Raw genomic sequence first — 19271 nt, 5'->3', positions numbered from 1 at the left:
GTGGGATACATGCACATTTCTAGAGTACATACACCAGCACCACCTTTTTGTTGGCTTGTACCCAGTGATCACTCTACAGCTATTATTTACTGCCCCTCCTCTTTAAGGGTATTTTATTTATTCCATTTGTTTACTACCCAATCCTCATGCCTTCTGCAGGCCTTATTCTTGGGTTATATTGTTAGCTCAAGGTGGCCTTCATTGCTCGTTTCTTTTAATGCACACACTGTTCCTGTGTATTGTGTAAAAAGGCAAATTTAGAATGGTTTTCCAGGTCCATTTAGTAGCGTAGTCACTTTTTACCACTTATGTACACCCAGCCTCTTAGTCAATCATCAAGGATCATAATTTATCCCAAGACCTATTATTCAGTCGAAAACATCACTTTACTTTGCAAGACCCGCCAAGGCGTTTCGTCCCTTAAAGGGATTTCATCAGCGCAACTGTGTGAGGTTTCCTTTCCCCATGGCCAATGTTTCAATTCTGGTCACATCTATTCATTGATCTACGACGAGTGGAAAAAAGAGTGATTACAGCAATTAAATTGAATGGCCAACTGATGAGAATAAGTTTACAGTGTTGCCCTCCTATTTTGGGAAAAAACTATTATTCAAGGTATCTACTTAGTTATTTATAAAGATGGAAGGGGGGAGAGTGTGCATCTTTCGAAAACCATATTGGAGCTAAAACTGACTGAAAATTTGCTAGAAGTGCCACGTTTGGTATAAATGTCACAGCTATATGTTCCTTTGGGATGTTGTGCTTGCTCATAACTGATTGCAGGAGTAGCCAACTGTAATCAATGCTGCTTCTAGATGTAGAGGGCCATAGAAAGTTGTTGGTGAACATGTTTTTTTGGAGGGAGCGCGGGGGGCTATTCTGAGACTTGCTTCAGGGCTTGTAATTGTCTAAAGACCACTTGTGTATCCTTATTTAACCACGTCTCCTGAAGAGAGCTTTTTATCTCCTTTTCTCAAACTGTTTTGAGTACGATCCAAGAATGTAGTTCCTAAATTTGTACATAGAATCATCTCGCCTTTCTTGTATACAGGTATGGTTACTAATTTTAACCAAGTTTCTGGTACTGAGACTCTATCTAGAAATTTGATTTTCAAAAATAGAAGGCAGGAACCATCCACTCTTCTAGACGCTTTAGAAATAAGTTGAGGTACAAAGACATTCCTTCTTAAAGGATGTAGGACTTGTTGCTCTTTATTAGTAACATCTCGCCAGAAATATTTTCAGTTTGGGGAGCACAATATAGGCTTAATCAATTTTTCTAAATTTTCCCATATGTTTATCCTTTGTACCTTGATACAGAAAATCTAACCGTATTAGACCGTGCTAACTTCTTAACTTAGTGTAGTTTGCGTCAGTTATTTGAGAAATGCAGCATTCATATTGTAATACAATGCAATATTGTAATGAACACCTGAGGACCGAGTAAACCCGTTGCCATTTGATATATCCAGTGCTTTCTCCAAAATTGTCTACATTTGTCTAGAGTATTGAACTGACATTAGGGAAGGGTTTGTCTCGATAGTGTGTGCTGGATAAAAATTTACATTTACAAGCCTGCCCTGCTTTTTAAGTGTATCTTACTATAATGTGTCTCAGAACGAAGGCCTATCGCCATAAGTGTTCCATTATATACTCCCCAGCCCCCCGCCTCCCAGCTTTGTGCATAGAGATGTACTACTCTGCAGTATCCTGTCCAGATCGCATAAACCAATTTGGGTATATCAGTGAATTTACTCGAGGCTTTTTATTTTTCGTGTAAAACGAAGTACCTTTTATTATTTAGTATGTTGCTTTTCAGGAACAAGATAAGAGCAGAAGAGCAAACTGACTTAGATGTTTATTGGTGTCAAACATATTTGAGAAGCTCTGTTATTCAGTGCCAAGATACCCTTGGGTGAATCTGTGCTTTACAAATGTATGTTATGTTATATGTAATGGTGACTTCTAACCCATGATAAGTAAAATAAGTATTACTTGAGAAGTACTGGCTAGCTGTACATCAACCTGGTGACATATTTTGCATTATATTTGCGATAGACATTTTTCTCTTCCACTTAAGTGTTTAAATGGTTTATGTGAACTGAGCACATAAGAATTTGTTTCACTTGCAGATGTATTGTTACATGACAGCATACCTTAATTTTCTTATTTTTATGTTTGAGTATAGTTCTGATGCAGTTAAGTGTTTAATTGCTATCCACATTAGTTTGCTTCATCTATACACTTTTGCTTAACTGCTTAAAGCGTTCATCCCTATATTTACTATATCTTATTCATGTTTTATCAAACCAGCACACAAATGCTCTCTAAATTATAGAGCATTACATTTTTCTGTAACCTGGAAGCAGCTCTGCCTCTCCTACATGGCATTGTCTGTGACTTGGCTAAGCATCAGACCCCTGGTTTGGAAAATTATGTGCACCTTGCCTCTTGAGTTAACATTCTCAATTGCTCTCTTAACTAAGCTTTGTTGAGCTCTTCCTACATTCAGTAGTATTAATGTATGTTTGGATAATGATTTCCCAAGAAAAGAAAACAGCCAAAACCTTCCTAACAGTGGTTAGTAGTATTAGAAGGTACTTTATTACAATTCCATGTTACACATTCTTCAATTTAGTGCTGCCTTAATACATTCATTTTAATATGTGCTTTCAGCATTAAGTTAACGTTTTCTCCTTGTGTTTGAGATAAATTTGGTAATAATAAGCTGCTATGGTTTGTGGTTCTGTGCATAACTGGATTTTGAAATAGTGAGTAATGTATTGGCTTAACGTTGATTAGTCTGTCTAAATTGGGCACATTGTCTTTTGATGGTGAATGGTTAGTGATGCTTCTTTTTGCACAAAGGCTCTACTGTACGCAGGCCACCATAGAGTTAGTCAACTTTTACAAGAATTAACTTTTTATATATTGCAAAATTCCACGCCTCTTCGGCTTCTAAGCGCTAGGACATTGATTTTACTTTTTGCCAACCAGAGAGGAGAGGAAGAGGGGGGAGATGGAGGAGCCTTTCACTTGCCTGCAGAATTCCAATTGAGGAGCCACGTCTCAAGACCCTTTAGGAAGGTAAGACGGGCTTAAACATGTGGGTTCCAGGGGTGAAAGCTACCATCTTGGTATTAAGAAAATGTGTTTTTACCCACGTAAATGATCGTTTTTATTTTTTTTATATTCCTTCTGTGACTGAGTGGTGTTTGGCTAAATAAACATTGGTCTCAGGAAGAAACACACAGTTATCCTGTCCCTTGGTTAATTATGAAAAATGTCCCCTGGGCTTCCAAGCAACATCTGCTCCAATCACTGATAACTTTCTGATCCGGCAGGATTGTAATCATTTATTTGATGGTGTACATCTCTGCATTTCTCAAACAGTGTTTAGTCCATGCCTTCTCAATCACCTTTAACATAACTTATTCATTCATTTCATACAGAATCCCCATCCATCCTTCCTTTCTATTCCTTAGCTGAATGAGGAATGAAGCATTCTTCATCTCCCCAAATACGTCACCAAACTCTTATCCTTCTCAACCTTGTAAAAAGATGAATCATTTGATATTGTGTGTATATTATGGCTCCTCGTTTATCAGATTTTGTATTTTGGGATTCAGATGATTTGAGTGCTTTAAAACTAGGTTCGGGAGTGGATCAGTGAGATCCATCAGCTGGCTACTGCACCTTCTTTTATCCTCATTTGGTGCGTGGCACGCCCTTAGCTGCAGCTTGTGTGTTCACCACCTGTGGTTGACATTTCTGGTGGTTGCTTAGTTTTAGCTTCGCCTTTAAAGAACCTTTTGACTTTTGCCAGTTTAGTTTTTATTTTTGTTTTGAGGACCTGTTCAACACTGATATGCTCAGGTTTATTGATTATTTTCCTCAAGGATTGCATTATGGTTTTGAAACCAAGCAAGTGCTTGCTAACTAGTTTTATTTTTTTTAGGAACACAGCCTGCTACAGTACACTTAAACAACCAAGAGACTGCACATGACTAGTAATTAGCAGATCTTGGCCAATACAATTTCCAGCTATATTAATTTCGGCTCTGTGTCTCAGTTACCACCTGTATGTACACCATTGTTACCTACATTTGTAACTTTAGCAGCAGATCACATTGGTCCTTTTCTGTTGTGACTTCAGAAATTGGGTATTGTAATTTCATTAGCTCTGTAATTAATAGATGCTTTTATTAGGATTTCAAAGAGCCTAGAACTATTTTCCATGGAATATTCAAAGGCAATTATTCTGTGTTCATGTCATCCTGGTGCTGGAGGTTCCAAATTGGCTTTCTGGTAGAAATATTGACTCTGAAACCTTGTGCTTGATGCAAAAGCTCTACATGGATGGATGCTGCCTACCCCGCTACATTCTGTCATAACAACTGACCAAACTCTTTTCTTGCTCTTAGCGGGATGAACCACTTGGAAGCAGCATGACCAAATCAATTTCCAAATTTTGTTGTAGATTTAAATGCTTGATCATTACACCATGTAACCTGTGTAACATTTGATGAGTGCCTGTTAAATGCTGAAGAGTCAGCCTTTTTCTTGGGTTAACACCTCTTCACCGTGGAAGAGTCTACCTCTTCAATTGGTTTGCACCCATTACTGTGGAAGAAACAGCCTCTTCCCCCACTTCTATTTCTTTTCATTGACATTACCTTCCCATGCATCTGACTTGTATACTTTTACAGAGGCCTTTTACTGCTTCCCCCGCACCCCTTTCTCGAGGAATGACCCAGCCCCATTACAGTGTAAGAATCCACCTCTTCCCCTGGCTTACGCCCATTTACAGTGACAGAATCCACATCGTCAACAGCCTCTGGTCCTATGCAGTGTAAGAAACTGCTACTAACCCTCTGCTTAAGCCACTTTACATTTAAGAATCTGCCTTTCTACCCACAGTCTTACACTTTTAGCCGAGTTACTATAACTCACACTCTTAATGCTGATTGGCACTAAGTTGAGTCTGACATACTGCAATTGAAGCAACATCCCAAACAAAAACATTGCATATTTATTGAATTTATAGAAAAAGCAGCTTTATCTGACTCAAACTGCTTACAAATTCAGTTTTCTCCCCTCCTTAAATAAATTTCAAGTGTGAACCCTTTTCAGCAGTTATGGATTAACTTGTCCTTTATTTGGGGACATGTCAGGTATCTCCCTTCCATCAACAACCTCATGCTGCCAGTTCCCTTCCATCCAAAAGTAAGCACTTTTTAAATGACCTGCAGTAAACAGAAAGGGGAAATTACCCTTCAAACCCTTCTTTGTGCTGTTGAACATAGAAATACTGTGCCACATTGCACTTTAAGAGTTGTCTGCTCCAATTACAAACACTTTCAGCAGAGGTGCCTGGTGGCGGAGCATTCTGGGCATTGCTTGCCATTGATAACCATACATTTTATAGTAATTCATAGGAAATATGGCAGGTGAGCAGAAAGTGCTTGAATCTTATTTCATCTCCTGAGTCTGAAGATTCCTGTGTCAGTCCTCTTCACGATACTCTTTTTCTCCTTGACCTAGTCCTGTGAAGACTTCACTGTTCTCTGGAAACACTAGAACAAAAGATTTTAATATATGAAAAACTGAAGCTATTGTCCTCAATCGAATGAGTACTAATCAAAACCTGTTTTTCCATTAGTGATGAGAGGATACATTTTTGGTGTGAAGCCTGCATTTGTAAAAAAAAAAAAAAAAATACCAGACTCCATCGTGCCACATCTCAAAGCGTAGCTGCATGAAACTTGTTTAGCTAATGTTCCAATAATTGGGAATGAATATATTGGCTATGCATTCACCAAATGAGATGCAAATAATGATTCAAGTAGAAAAATATATTTTCTTTTATTTTGTATTCTTGTATCTCCTTGTTTTGCTAGTCACACTACAATGTTTGTTTGATCAAAGTCACAACTAGTGTTGCATACTGTAAACATATTGGGTGGGATAAAGCGAGGGTAAAGCTAGCCACTCTTTGTTTAATAACTCCTATATACTAATCATCTATGCTACTTTAAGAATTGTTAAGTGATGTCAGATGCTGGGCAGAAAGGAGCATTGTGATCTTTATGATCCTATCTTACCAACTCCGAACGATGTCCACGATCAAACTGCCTTCAAAATATTTGTCAAATGTTGAATGGCCACGACAATTAAATGCATGTATATATATCTAATGTCTCATTCGACAGTTAAGCATAAATGCCAACCCTCAGTATCACCATATGAACTGAAAGAGCTAGTTCTGCTGCTGAAAGGGTGCCTGTGATTGATGAAAAGAAGTAAATTAAGCTGTAGCAGGACCTCCAATCCTTCCCAAATATACTTCTGCCAACAGTTTACTGCACACAACTTTCTTTAAAGATGGAAATAAGGATATGACATCGATAGAAGTATTTACATGCCCTAAAAAAGAAAAGCAACTCCTTCAATACTATAACTGCATAGTGTTATAATTCTGTGAGTTTCAGCATTAGCCTGCGCAATTTAATCAGGGAAGGAAAACGGACTTTCTGAGACTGAATATTGTGTGCCCTAGTTCTCTGTATTGGCACAATCGGTTTTGAGCAATCCATCATTGAATTCCACGCAGTAACTTAAAGCCACATTATTTTATCTAGAAGAATTCTTAATGACCTCAAGCAAGGCCACCTATGGAAACTCTCATACTCTGCGAGATCAAAGGATATTGTAAACCTTCATGGCCGAGTGGGCAGTACTAAATAATGACCTTTGTGTATTTCGTTGCTGGGTAATGCCAGTTCAGGAATATCACTATATTAAATTGTGGCAAATGCACTGGATCCTATCCCAAACAAACGAATCTAAACAGTTCAGACTCAGTCTTATGTCTTCCTAGTCTTTGAGCTACCACAAATTGTTCCTCTGAAAAGATTTTGTCCTCTGGTTGCCAGATGCCTTACAGGAGCTTGGTGTAAAACGCTCCCTTAGATGACCATTGATTTCCTAATGGCATCTTCAAAAGTACTACCCAATCCGACACACTGGTTGTGATACCAAATGTGGTGTCTGAAAAGGTTGACATCCTCATGGAGTGTCTGAAGCATCACTGTGTTCAAAATCCAATCACAGTTGTTCCTTAAAGCTGCAATCCCTGATTTCCACATTAATGGATGACCATTAGCGTTTACTGTGCATTTTGAGGTGTTTTTATCCAGGCAATCATGCCATAGACCTTTTACAAATTTAGTGATCACCTGACATTTTTACCAGCCGTAGTTGATAAACTAAGTCCGAGATAGGTTTTCCATAAAAAATAATGCAGAACACTTGTTTGGTCTTTTTGAGCCTTTCACAGCGAAGCTCTCAGAACCATAAATCTAGACAGCAGATATGAAGCAAACCTGGTTTTGTCTCAGACTTCTGTTCTTCTGTCCTAAATTAGATCTTTCCTCAACCAATGGTGCTCTCATTCGATTTTAGAGCATACTATGTATTTGTACTAGATTTCGGTTGCGTGCTTGGCACCACCACAAGGTTTTCATTAACATCAGTTGAAATTTGAATCTGGGATTTTTTGTTTTAACCATTGACTATGTTTGAAATGCTGGCTAGTAAAGTATCAAAATGTATGTCCTCTGGAAAAAATAGCCTGAAGTAAAGCAGGTTGGTGACCTGAAACTATGTTGAGGCATTCAACTGTGGAAATACCAGTGGCGACAGGGACTTTGTTTTGTAATAAATCAGCCATACGTTTTCATGATGAAATCTAAAAATCGCAAGGGAGTTGCCAACAACAAAACTTTAAAATTCCAGACTAAGATGATTCAGTTGTGTCTTTGTTTCCTGTAGAGTTCTCAGCCTTTAATAGAAAAGCTACATCTGTAAGCTACGTTTTGGGGGCTGTTGTATCTGGTTCACAACTAGGTATGAACACAGCCAATTAGTAAAGTTGGCAGATAAAAAGTAAAGGAAATGCCCCTTAATGATGATTCTGGTATTCATGCCCTGTCTTAGATGACACCCCTTCAGCCATTCCCCTTATTAAGCATATGCGGCGCGAGATGGCTGGGCATTGACACTTAGTGACACATAGATGTGCATGAGTAACAAACCTTTTTCTTCATATGCTGAAGGCAGTATTTTTGTTTGTTATATACACTTGTAACGCGCACAGATACTCCAAGGAGTGTCCCGGCACGAACCAGACAAGGATAACACAGCCAAAGAGAAGAGGACTAAAACAGGAGGGGTTTCAAATGCTTTTTAAAAATCGCAGGGTCTTTAATGCCCCTCGGAGTCAATGGCAGAGCATTCCAAGCCTGAGCCGCCAGCAGTGAGACAGAGCAGCCGCCCAGTCTTAAGCGCTTAAAACAAGGAGTCTCTGCCAAAAATTGAGAAGACGAACGCAGCTGTCGTACCGGGGCATAAAAGGCCTGCCTATTATGTAAGTAGGAAGGGCCCAAACCATACAAGGCTTTATGGGCGATGGATAAGATTTTGAATTTTATGTGGGCCTTGGCAGGAAGCAAATGCAACAATCGCAAGTGTGAACTCACACTACATCTACTTGAAAGGCCCAGCAGAAGACGGGCATCCGCATTTTGGATCACCTGCAATTTATCCAACAGGTATCCCGGAATGCCAGCATACAATGCATTGGCATAGTCAAGCCGCGAGAGGATTAGCGCACGAACCACAGTTTCCTTCGCAGCTCTGGGCACTTTTTCACTGGAAGATTAGTTTTTCCTTAAATAGAACAGTAGGTGCTATATGCGAGTTTTGGCAAGTTGATTGAACAGTTATATTGGAATTTGAGACTTGTCTACAGAGGTACTCCAATGCCTTAATGGCATACACAAATTCATCTTTAGTGAGCAGTGCAGGCAGTTAAAACCATGAATATTGTAGTATAAAACATAAAATTCCTAAACCAAAATAGTATTGTAAATTGATGGAACATAGAACCCTGGTCAATTGGAGTTGAAGATGTAACTTAAAATACTTTTAAGGTCCTCATTGGAGACTTGTATTCGTAATGTGGTGAATTTAAAATGTTACCACACAATTTGCCATCCTCTTGTAAATGATGCTAAAAGTTGCCCAGATAAAGGAAAAAGAGTGGACTCAAAGGTGCACATCAAATGTTATTGGCCATTCTGTTTTGCAACTAAACACATTCATTTATTTCTTCTTTCCATCATACAGCGAATTATTTTTACCTAAACGTTTTTTACAAAAGATTATGCTAGAAGACTCATTTTTTCTGTGCTCCTTCTGGCTTTAATTGTTAGTTTTCTTCATTTTGTTGTGTGGTTTCTACTGAGTAAAAATATCAGTTGGTCCTCGTATGGATGTTTAAGGCTTAAAGTCTGACCTAATTAAATTCATACTTTGGAAATAAATTTCTCTTCAAAAACATCTCTCATTGAGTTTTGCTTCCAGAAAGTTAGCTCCTTTTTGAGGAGGGTGCAAAAAATGGCTGCTATCCCAGCCTGACTATTCTGTCAAATGTTTTGTACTTTGACAGATTCTCTCATAAACTATGTGGAGATGATCTATTTAGCTATACTTTACTGATGTTTTAGCATTTCTGTTTGTTTCAAACACTAGTGTACAATTGTAGATAATGGAACATGTGAGAATGTTGGAGTTGTGGCTGAGGACTAAAATGTATTTTTCTTTAGAAGGGTTTATTTTACAGATCGTAATCGAGAAATTGACAACAACGAAATGGCCATCTAAAGATAGTCCATAATGAGTTCATGCATGCATGTTTAAGCCATATAATGTCTGGTAAATATAGGTAATGGAGACTTGTGTAAGGCTTAGAAATGCAGTGACAGTAATACAGAAAAGCATGTTTAAGAGGGTGTAAGGGTGATGGCTTAATTCTGTTAATTAGAACCGACACGTTTATTTGGCACTTCCTTTAGAGAGCTGCAATATTTGATAGGTCCTTTTGAAGATGAGTAATGGATGTTCTTTGCTTGATAATTACACATCTGTTAAATAGTTTTTACTTTTTTAATCTGTAAGACGTTTTTCTTTTATATTTATGACAGACTATATTTCCCTATATATTAGGTCATACTTGGTTTTACTTGGGAGAGCGATTGTAAGACAAAGGAGACAAGATATGACTTTGTTTCGGTACCAGAAGGGAAAGTAAAAAATGTTTGGATGGATCTTTTTATTTTGTCATTTCTCCAGTAGTGTATCTTTCATAGATTCACATGCTTGAATCTTTCCTGTCATCGTGGTGGGAGTTCCACAGTATCAGTAATGTAAGCAGTGTTCAAGTATTAGCACTAAAACCCTATTGAAACTATAGACCTTGGTAGCCAATTCACATTGTTCTGAAACACCCAAACTACCACCAATCAGAGCACAGACCCTGTAGCAGTCATCCCCTGAAGAGCCACCATATCTCAGATTTCATACTGCACGTTGTGTTAGGGAGTCTCCCTGAGCTCTGTTCAGCCAGTGTTTCGCAGCTCAACGTTTGACCTGGCAGCCTTCCAGTCAGTCTCCAATCCTCCAGAAAACATCTGATGTACTGTTTGGAATTGTTCGATTATTTTCAACATGTCTCAGGGTTCCAAAAAAAAGGCTTTTTAGGCCTTAATAGTCCTGTGGGAAGTCAAGTCTCTTCTCAGAAGACCGACGCAAGGAGTGCTTATATTGTCTATATACTCTGCACAAGCCCAAGGAGTGCCAATACTGCTGCTCTTTCTCAGATAGGACCCTCGAGGATCGTGAGGCCAGGCTGCTTCTTTGGCTAGAGAAAAAGAAGACATTCTCTGATTCAGACTCTTGAGTGAGGAGAGGAACAATCCTCAAGAAATAGAAAAGGGAGGGGGTTCCTCTCATCTGACAAAGAGAATGAAGTCTCATAGTAGGGAGACCAGTATTGAGAGGTCAAGAAACAAAGAGCCAGCAGGGCCATCTCCCTCTCATGGAAGACCGGTCTCCTCACCTTGATCTGCTTCTACTACTCCATTCATAGGGCCATTGATGAAGAAAGCCTGCCCGTCAACAGATCTGTCGACAAAGATCGCCCCGTTGATGACCGCTCCATCGTTGAGGGTATCTCATCTTACGTCTTGACTAAAGTGATGACCAGAACGATGACTACCGTTTCTTCAACAAAGACTCTGACATGTTCTTCGAGGAGACCGTTTCTGATGGCACGGATTTTGTCATCTACATCAGCACAGTCAGCCTCCTCGGATACTCTTCCATCAACGAGGATTCCATCCGGGGCTAAGTGGTCGACCGCAGCTAAAGGAAAGTATATTTCTATTATGGACATAACCTCCTCTATACACAGTAAATTTCTAAAGTTTCCCCTTTGCCACCAGTACGTCTATCAGAAATACCGGAATCAGTGGGTAAAAGTCTTTTTGGTCCAGCAAATAGTTCATTTCAGCTCATCTTCAAGTGTCAAGAGACTGAGGATGAAGAGAGAGACCAGGATTCGCCTACATATCTGGAGGGCGAGTTTTCTTTCTCTGACACGGGTCATCAGTCAGCTCAGAGATAGGATACGTTTCTAGAGCCTTATCCATATCAGGAATCCGAAGAAGAGCAACATCATGTGCATGGTCATTCTGTAGCGATCTTTGTCATTGGTCACCGACTTGTGCCTGATGATCAATGATCATTATAAGAAGTTCCCAGATGCTAGTGACTGGCTCAGAAACCGCCTTCAAGGCTGGACGTATCCGGAGGTTGCCTCCACTCAAAGGAACCTTCCCAGGCCACAAAGAGAGACCACTGTGCTTCAAAATATTACTATAGGAGACACCTTAGCTGACCGTGACTGTGATCAGAAGCCTGAGGAAAGGGAGGTTCAGCTTGATTCAGGGGACCATCCTGAATGGTACAAGTACGTGGCACCAATGTCAGCCTCATCTATTCTTCCTTCGGTAGATTCGCCGCCTCCCTATATTTGTGGCTTCCATGATATACTAGAGAGAGTGTCCAAACTCTTTGATTTTCCTCTTCCGCTTTCTATTCGGCTACAAAGTGGGCGCCCAGCACGCAACAAAATCTATCCCTTTTGTGGATTTTATCTGGTAGGAGGGATTTAAACTGATGAAGACACCGGCTTCATTGGCAGTTGTTATCCCAAAGCTCGACAAATACAAAGATCGGGGTTATTCGCCCATTTGCCTTCTTGGTCAGCCCAGACTTGACTTGGTTATAATGCAGGTGGCCCAGCAACTGGGAAAAGAAATCCATCTTCGCCAAGCACGGCTCTTCCTGATGAGGAGGGCCACAGACTGGACAATATTGGCTAGAGATTCTCTGCCATGGTGGCAACTTCTATTAGAACCTTCAATGTTCTGGCCATACTTGGGAAATACGACAGTCAGATGTGGTGTAACATGTCACCGTAGAAGAAAAAAGAATCCTGTAAAATCTTGATCAAAGGGGAGAAGGCCTCTTCAGAAATAATCGATATAGCCGTGGACATTTCATCCACTGCCTTTCAGCAGATGGCAGGGGCTGCAGTATTGCATCACCAGGAGTTTTTGAAAGGGACTGCGTTTCACCTAGAGGTGCAATCAAAGACCTTGAATGACCTTTGACAGGCAGTGGCGGCTCCTCTGCTATGGCGGAGGAGCTTCGCCCCACTTCTGTTAAGTAATGCGATGAGGTAACATAAAACGCTAATAACTGAGTTATCATTTTATGCTTCGTGCTGCTTTGCTGGCGGGTAGGCGGGCTGCTCTGCTCTCGGGGCAGCGGAGAAGTGGTTTGCCCACTCATAAGTGCGCAATGACTGTTTGGTCAGCCCCCTCGGGCCGCCCAAACCAGTCATGCACACTTTCCCCTTTCTCCATGCATGCTGCAGTATAGCCTGCTTGGAGAACAAGCCCAGGCCCCATTCCCTGGTTGAGTGTCGAACCAGGACGCTCAAAACCAGCCGCAACTCTGCCATGCTGCGTTGTGATTGGTCAGTGGGACCTGCTTCCTGTTCCTTGAGTTCCACGAGGAGGACAGGAGCAGGGACGCAGGATCCGGCGGCAAGATACTTTAAAAAAAAAAAAAAAATGTATATGCACCTGCATGACTCCCCTGCCTGACCACCTCGGGCGGGCTTCCCTCCCAACCCCCCCCCCCCAATATTCCGAACCCCCTCCCCACAACCCCTTTCCCCCAGAACCAATCACTCACCATCCCCACCCTTCCACTCCTCCTCCCCAAAGGCCACCGCCCTGCCGGCCGCCTCTGGGGCAGAACCGGTTTGGAAGGCATGTGGGACGATGCCTTATAGTCAATAAAATCGGAAACTGAGACTGCTCGTTCACTCTGCACTTAGCAGCAAGGGCAATTTCACTCTTTTGGTGGCAGAGGCCAGTTTGCTTCCAGACTGTCATTGCTACAGACCATGTATCGACCCTACCTGTAGCAGGGTTGTCAAGCCTCGTATTTAGCTCAACATTTCCACAGGCCAGGGGTCTTTAAACTTTTCAGTACATGGTCCACATCATATATTTTACAAATATTCATGGGCCCAAAAATGTCAGTGACTACCCACCGCAAAACCAATACCATTTGTCTCTCACTTCTCACTATGTGTGCCAGTACCGCTCACAACTCTTCCCATGACCCTTACCACTCTTCCCTCCTTATTTACTCCCCACTAGCCCCCATCCATCATTTGTCCATCACCCCTCATGACTATCCCTATCCACTGCCCCATCTTTCATTTAGCCATCTTCTCAACTGTACCATTGCTCTTCTTAAGTTCACCCCTGGCACTCTCCCCTTACTACTACATCTTTCCCATCACCACTACTTACCTGTCCGTCCTATCAACCTCCAACCACCTTTACTACTCTTCGTTTCAGTCTTCCTCCCCTCTTACACCAACAGCTCTCCCATCACAATTATCACTCTGGTCCCCCCTTGCATCTATCTCTTCCCATTCACCACTCTCCCTTTCCCCATTTTTCCTGTATAGTTGGACAGTCTGACCCTGGGCCCCATGTGCTCTCGTTCACAAACTCTCTTCAATCAGTGGAGGTGAAAGTCTTTCAGTTCGGTCCAAGGTACAAGTCATCAAAACTCGTCCAGGGCATGCCATACTTGGGACCAGAGTCCTCACAAAGGGCCATTTTGAATAAAGCTAATCCACCATTGTCTTTGCCCCTGAATGTTGCTGCTTCCTGTGTAACAGTCTTTGGGGGCAGAAGGCTCCTCCAAGATTTCAGTCCACAGGAAATGCCTTTTAAAACAAACTCACCCACTCAAGCATTATCCAGATCGAAGGAATTTGAAGCTGAACGTGTGAGTAAAATCTTCGTGGACCCTGAGCTAACCCCGGTCTGTTCAACAATTGTCAACTGCATATTGAAACAAAAATAAAACCTGCATGGAGCATTGTTTTCAATCTGCACCAAATTCCGGACAGAATCCAATCCTGAGAGTGCAAATCTGTTGACATACCAGGAGCTGTGGAATGCAAAGTAACCAGCGCTACAGGAGGAAAATGTGCAGCGCTATAGGTAAATATGGCTTTTGTGCTTGGAGAACGCTTGCGTCCGGCACCAGATTTCTTGCCTTGGAAATAATTCTAGAAGGATACTGGTGCTCAGGCTGGCAGAGACCTCAAACGATATTCGAGAATGAACCTTTTTTATATATAGCGCCTCATACTGCACAACTGCGTGTTGTGGGCGCTTTAAATCACATACCAGTACACTGGTTACTGGTACTCCTTTACAAATCTCTGATAGATGGAAAGAAGAGTTGGCTAGTGGGAGGTTCAACATGTGACTTGCAGAGCACTGGAGATGTCAACGGTGAGCGTTTATCACCTCAGCCATTTTGTCAGTAAACTATTTTAAGCAGGGCTTCTCCGATTTTGCAGAACATGTCAAATGGTCCTGTAGGAAAGTAGGATCTGCTTTCATGGTTACTCCCACTTTTTGACTGTTGTCCGTGTGTTTTGACTGTAGTCTGCTGCGATCATGCTAATAAGGTCCCCAGCAACTGAGCTCTGTCCCCTAAATTGTGTCTTGTAAGTACTTTGGTACATCCACAATTGGCTACTGGTATACCCTTGTAAGTCCCTAGTGTATGGTACTGAGGTACCCAGGGCATAGCTATACAAGGGGTCTCATGGGCTGCAGCATTTATTGTGCCACCCATGAGAGTCCACTTAAACTCTGACAACAGGCCTGCGATTGCCGCCTGTGTGAAATGGTGCTTGCACCCATCACAACAGATCTGAGTTTTTCATATATATGAGGCCACTGCACTTAAAACCAACAAGTCATCCCTATGGTAGACCCTTCAGTCCTGAGGGCAGGGTGGTTGGTTATAAGCGTTAGGGGTACCCCTGCATGAGCAGGACACCCCTACAAACTCTGGTGTTGATTCTCCAGGCTATGTAAGTGCGTTCAGCCAATTTAAGATATATAGTGGACTTCTGTCATTGCGAGATGTCTTACTAATATAATGGCTGCACCATACCTGGTCATGTTTGGTATCAAACATGTTAGAATCCTACCCCAACACCGATTCCGTTGCTCGAAGTATGATCCCATGTACTGGGTTGGGGCTCCTTAGGGACTGGCATCATACTAGTGCTGCAGACGACCACAGACACGATTCTGTCCTCCTGCTGCTGAGCTTGAGTAGAGGAAGGTAGAACATTGGGTTTCCTGTCCTAGGGAGGTGTGACCACCTCCAAGACAGAACTTCATGCATTGGACTGGGATGGGTGCACTTTGTAGTGCCACCAGACTGCATTTAAGGGCACATTTGGTGCCCTCCTTGCATACTCCGGTTTGAGCCAGTTCCTGGCGCAAAACTGGACAAAGGATGAGGAGTATCCTTCCCTCTGTCCAGACCCTCCTCTGAGAGGCGCCCCAGAGTTGTTCCAACACTTTCCCTAGGGTACTTAAGGGCTCCCTTCTGGGTGGGATCCTCAGATTAATTGTGGATTCAAGACTGTAGGAAAGTAGGATCTACTTGCATGTTTATCCCCACTTTTTGCTGGTGTCATTCTGTTTTTCTGACTAATCTGACTGGGATTCTGCTAATCGGGACCCCCATCTCTGTGCTTTCTCCCTAAGTTGGACCATGGTGAGTACTTGGGTACCCCCCAGATTGGCTACTGGTGTTGCCTTGTAAGTCCCTAGTATATGGTACCTAGTTAACCAGGGCATAGGTATACCAGGAGTCCCCCATGGGCTGAAGCATGTATTATTCCACCCATGGGAGGCCACTAAAATTGTGACTACAGGCCTGCCGTTGCAGCCTGTATAAGCTGGTGTTAGCACCACTTACGACTGATAAGTTTTCTCATATTTGAGGTCACTACACTTAAAACCTATAAGTCACCCCTAAGGCAGGCCTTTCAACCCTGAGGGCAGGGTACTTGAGCAGGACACCTCTACAGTCCTCAGAGTCCATTCTCCAGGGTTGTAAGTCCATCAGTCATTACGCAATGGCTAACTCTAAACTCTAACGAACCCTGGCGTGTTTGGTATCAAACATGTTGGAACCATACCCCAACACCCTAAACTGTATTGGAGGTATGATTCCATGCACTTTAGTCCCCCAACGGGAAGCCCTCAGTGCTCCCAGTACCAGTCTTCCACAGTCTTGACAGCAAGCTATGGCTGCTGCCGACCACAGACCCGATTCTGCCCTCTTGCTGCTGAGCCAAGCTCAAGTAGGGGAAGGCTGAACAATAGATTTCCTGTCACAGGGAGGTGACCACCTCCCAGATAGGATTTAGTGTATTGGGCCAGGGTGGAGGGCACTTGCCAGTGCCATTAGATTGCTGTGAAGGGCACATTTTGTGCCCTCCTTGCTTACTCCTGTTGGAACCAGTTCAGGGAGTTGTTGACTCCCACTCTTGCGCGAAACTGGATAAGGGACATGGGAGTATCCTCCCCACTGTCCAGCTCCTCCCCTGGGAAGGACCCCTGAATCGTCCCCTTTCTTTAGGGTACTTAAGGGCTTACCTGTGGGTGGTTCTGTAGATTGGTCGTGGGACAAGATCCGAATCCACTTCATCTTTGGACTTCACTTTGGGAACTGAGACTGTACCACAAAGATTCCTGCTGCTCCTGGTCTCATTGTCCTGCCAGTTGTCTGCGTCATCTTTGCCTGTGCTCCATGCTGGTTCTTCTCAAGGCATGTGGTCATCCAAGACACCCAAAGGTATCTCTCTGAAGTGAAGGAGTCGTTCCCCTGCATCTGCAGGCATCGGAACATAGCTCACTGCTGTGCTGTTCCTAAGCTCCCATGGACTCCAAAAGGTTCAGCAACACGGGTGGTGGTTCTTCAACTCACTGAAGACCTGCACTGTCTTCACAGCAAGTTTGAAGCCTGTATCCCTCGTTGGAACTGCTGGAGCAGTACCCTTGTGGACTGCGTTGACTTGCCATTGCCAAGGCTTGTTGACGTCTCCAGAGATCTTTGGCCACCAAGAAGCTCCAACCTCCAGCATCTCTTGCTACCAAGATCTTCGTCCTCACCACGTCCTCTTGAGATTCATGTGCCTTTTCTTGCGATTCCTGTGTCTTTGGCCCGTGGGTCCTCTTGAGGGTCTTCTTTGGCTCTAGTGGGCTCCCATGTTTGCTTGGACCTACTCTGACTTGCCTGCACTTGGTGAGTCCCTTGGACACTGCACCTTTTTTCTGTCTGCCACATATGTTGCTGCTTCAAAGGCTTGTTGGTGCTCATGCTGGACACCGACCCCTCTGGCTCTTGACATCCGATGTGTGACAGCTCGTGAATGGCTCTTGGTCTTCCACAGCTTGACTGGTGCGCACAGCTACTGCGCCAATGTCATGTCAACTCTCCTGCATCCTCAGAGATCGATGGGCATTCGTCTCTTGTGCCTCCTGGTCACTCCTGAGTGGCATAGACTCTGTCCCCTCTGCTTGTCTTTCAGCTTTTTTTGCCAGCTGCTCTCTTTATTGAAGTCCTCCATTGTGGTCTACGTTTTTTTCCGATGTCACTTCACACCTATACACTTGGCTTACCTGGGGTAGGTATCCTTGTTCCCAGGGTATCAAGGGTGGGGTGACTCTCCAACCTTTCATCTTTCACGGAGTTTCTTCAGGGTCCTCTGGGAAGAGTCCTTCTTAAAAACTGCAACCGCGACTTCTCCATTGACTTGTGTTTATCATACAGTCGGGTTCCCACTCTGCACATGGCTTTCGTGGGGTTGCGAGGTACCTACCTTGGGTGGTTCCTTGTGTCTCCAACACTTCTTTGTCTTCTCGGTCCAGTCTCCACTTCGGTCCCGGGTCGCATTCCACTTAGTATATGGTTTGGTCTCCCTCTGGAGATCTGTGTATTTGTGCTGTTTACCTGATTATTTTGAGGATTTCTTGTGTGTATTATTGATATGCTTCCCGAATATGTACTGTGCTCAATCTGTCGTGTGCTCAATCTGTCGTTTGAAGCTGGCCGACTTCCAACTGAGTGGAAACACGCAATGGTTTTTCCGCTCCTCAAAAAACCTTCTCTTGACTCCTCTAAACTAGAGAATATTTATTTATTTAGTTATTTATTTTAAAGAGTTTTTATATAGCGCGAACTAGACCCGAGACATCTGGTATCAGTGCTTTACATGAGAACCAGTTTCGCTACAGAAGAAGACATTCATTATTTTGTTAGGCACAGGGAGTTTAAGTCATTTGCCCAGAATCACAGGATGTTGAGTCATTGCTGAGACTCAAACCCGGTTCTCCAGCTTCAAGATGGACTGCTCTAGCCGTAAGGCTACATCCTCTCCCCATGTTTGCTCTATCTCTCTGCTTCCTTTCCTGGCAAAATTGACTAAAAAGCACGTCCACGCCAAATTGACAATAATATCCTTCATGAGACCCAATCTGGTTTTAGGCCACATTATAGCACGGAATCTGCCTTGCTTCTGGCCTCAGAGATGCTACGCAGGGTGGCCGATAAAGGGAAAACCAGGGCTTTTGTCATGCTGGATCTTAGCGCAGCGTTCGATAGTCTCGCACAATGTGCTACTGGAACGACTGTGGATACAAGGCATTAAGGGCAGAGCGTTTGACTGGATGGCAGACTTTCTCTATAAATGCTCTTTCCAGGTAACTCAGAAACCATATACCATGGCCATTATCCCATTACAGCGGTGAGTGCCCCAGGGATCAGCACTGAGCCCTACTCAGTTTAACCTATACCATTGCCCATTGGCTGACGGTATTGAGGACCATGGAGTGAGAATGGCGTCATATGCTGATGTGTCTCAGCTTATCACACTAGCTAATGAGGATGACAGG

The 19271-nt window shown here is 43.0% G+C and overlaps 1 protein-coding gene across 24 annotated transcripts in view; it reads left to right on the top strand.

Annotated features, from left to right (window-relative positions):
- Nucleotides 1-19271, top strand: part of PUM1 (pumilio RNA binding family member 1) — an 897051-nt gene that overhangs the window by 173175 nt on the left and 704605 nt on the right. For 16 of the 24 annotated variants that reach the window (XM_085645637.1, XM_085645633.1, XM_085645632.1 and 13 more), the window contains exon 4: nt 2998-3087. The exons of the other annotated variants lie outside the window; for them this stretch is intronic. In XM_085645637.1, coding sequence (XP_085501763.1) covers nt 2998-3087 — 90 coding nt within the window. The remainder of the gene's footprint in view (nt 1-2997; nt 3088-19271) is intronic. 24 annotated transcript variants of the gene reach the window in all.

Source organism: Triturus cristatus, chromosome 3_1, assembly GCF_964204655.1.
Source record: "Triturus cristatus chromosome 3_1, aTriCri1.1, whole genome shotgun sequence".
Taxonomy (NCBI): Eukaryota; Metazoa; Chordata; class Amphibia; order Caudata; family Salamandridae; genus Triturus; species Triturus cristatus.
This window is presented reverse-complemented; position numbering and strand designations above follow the sequence as displayed.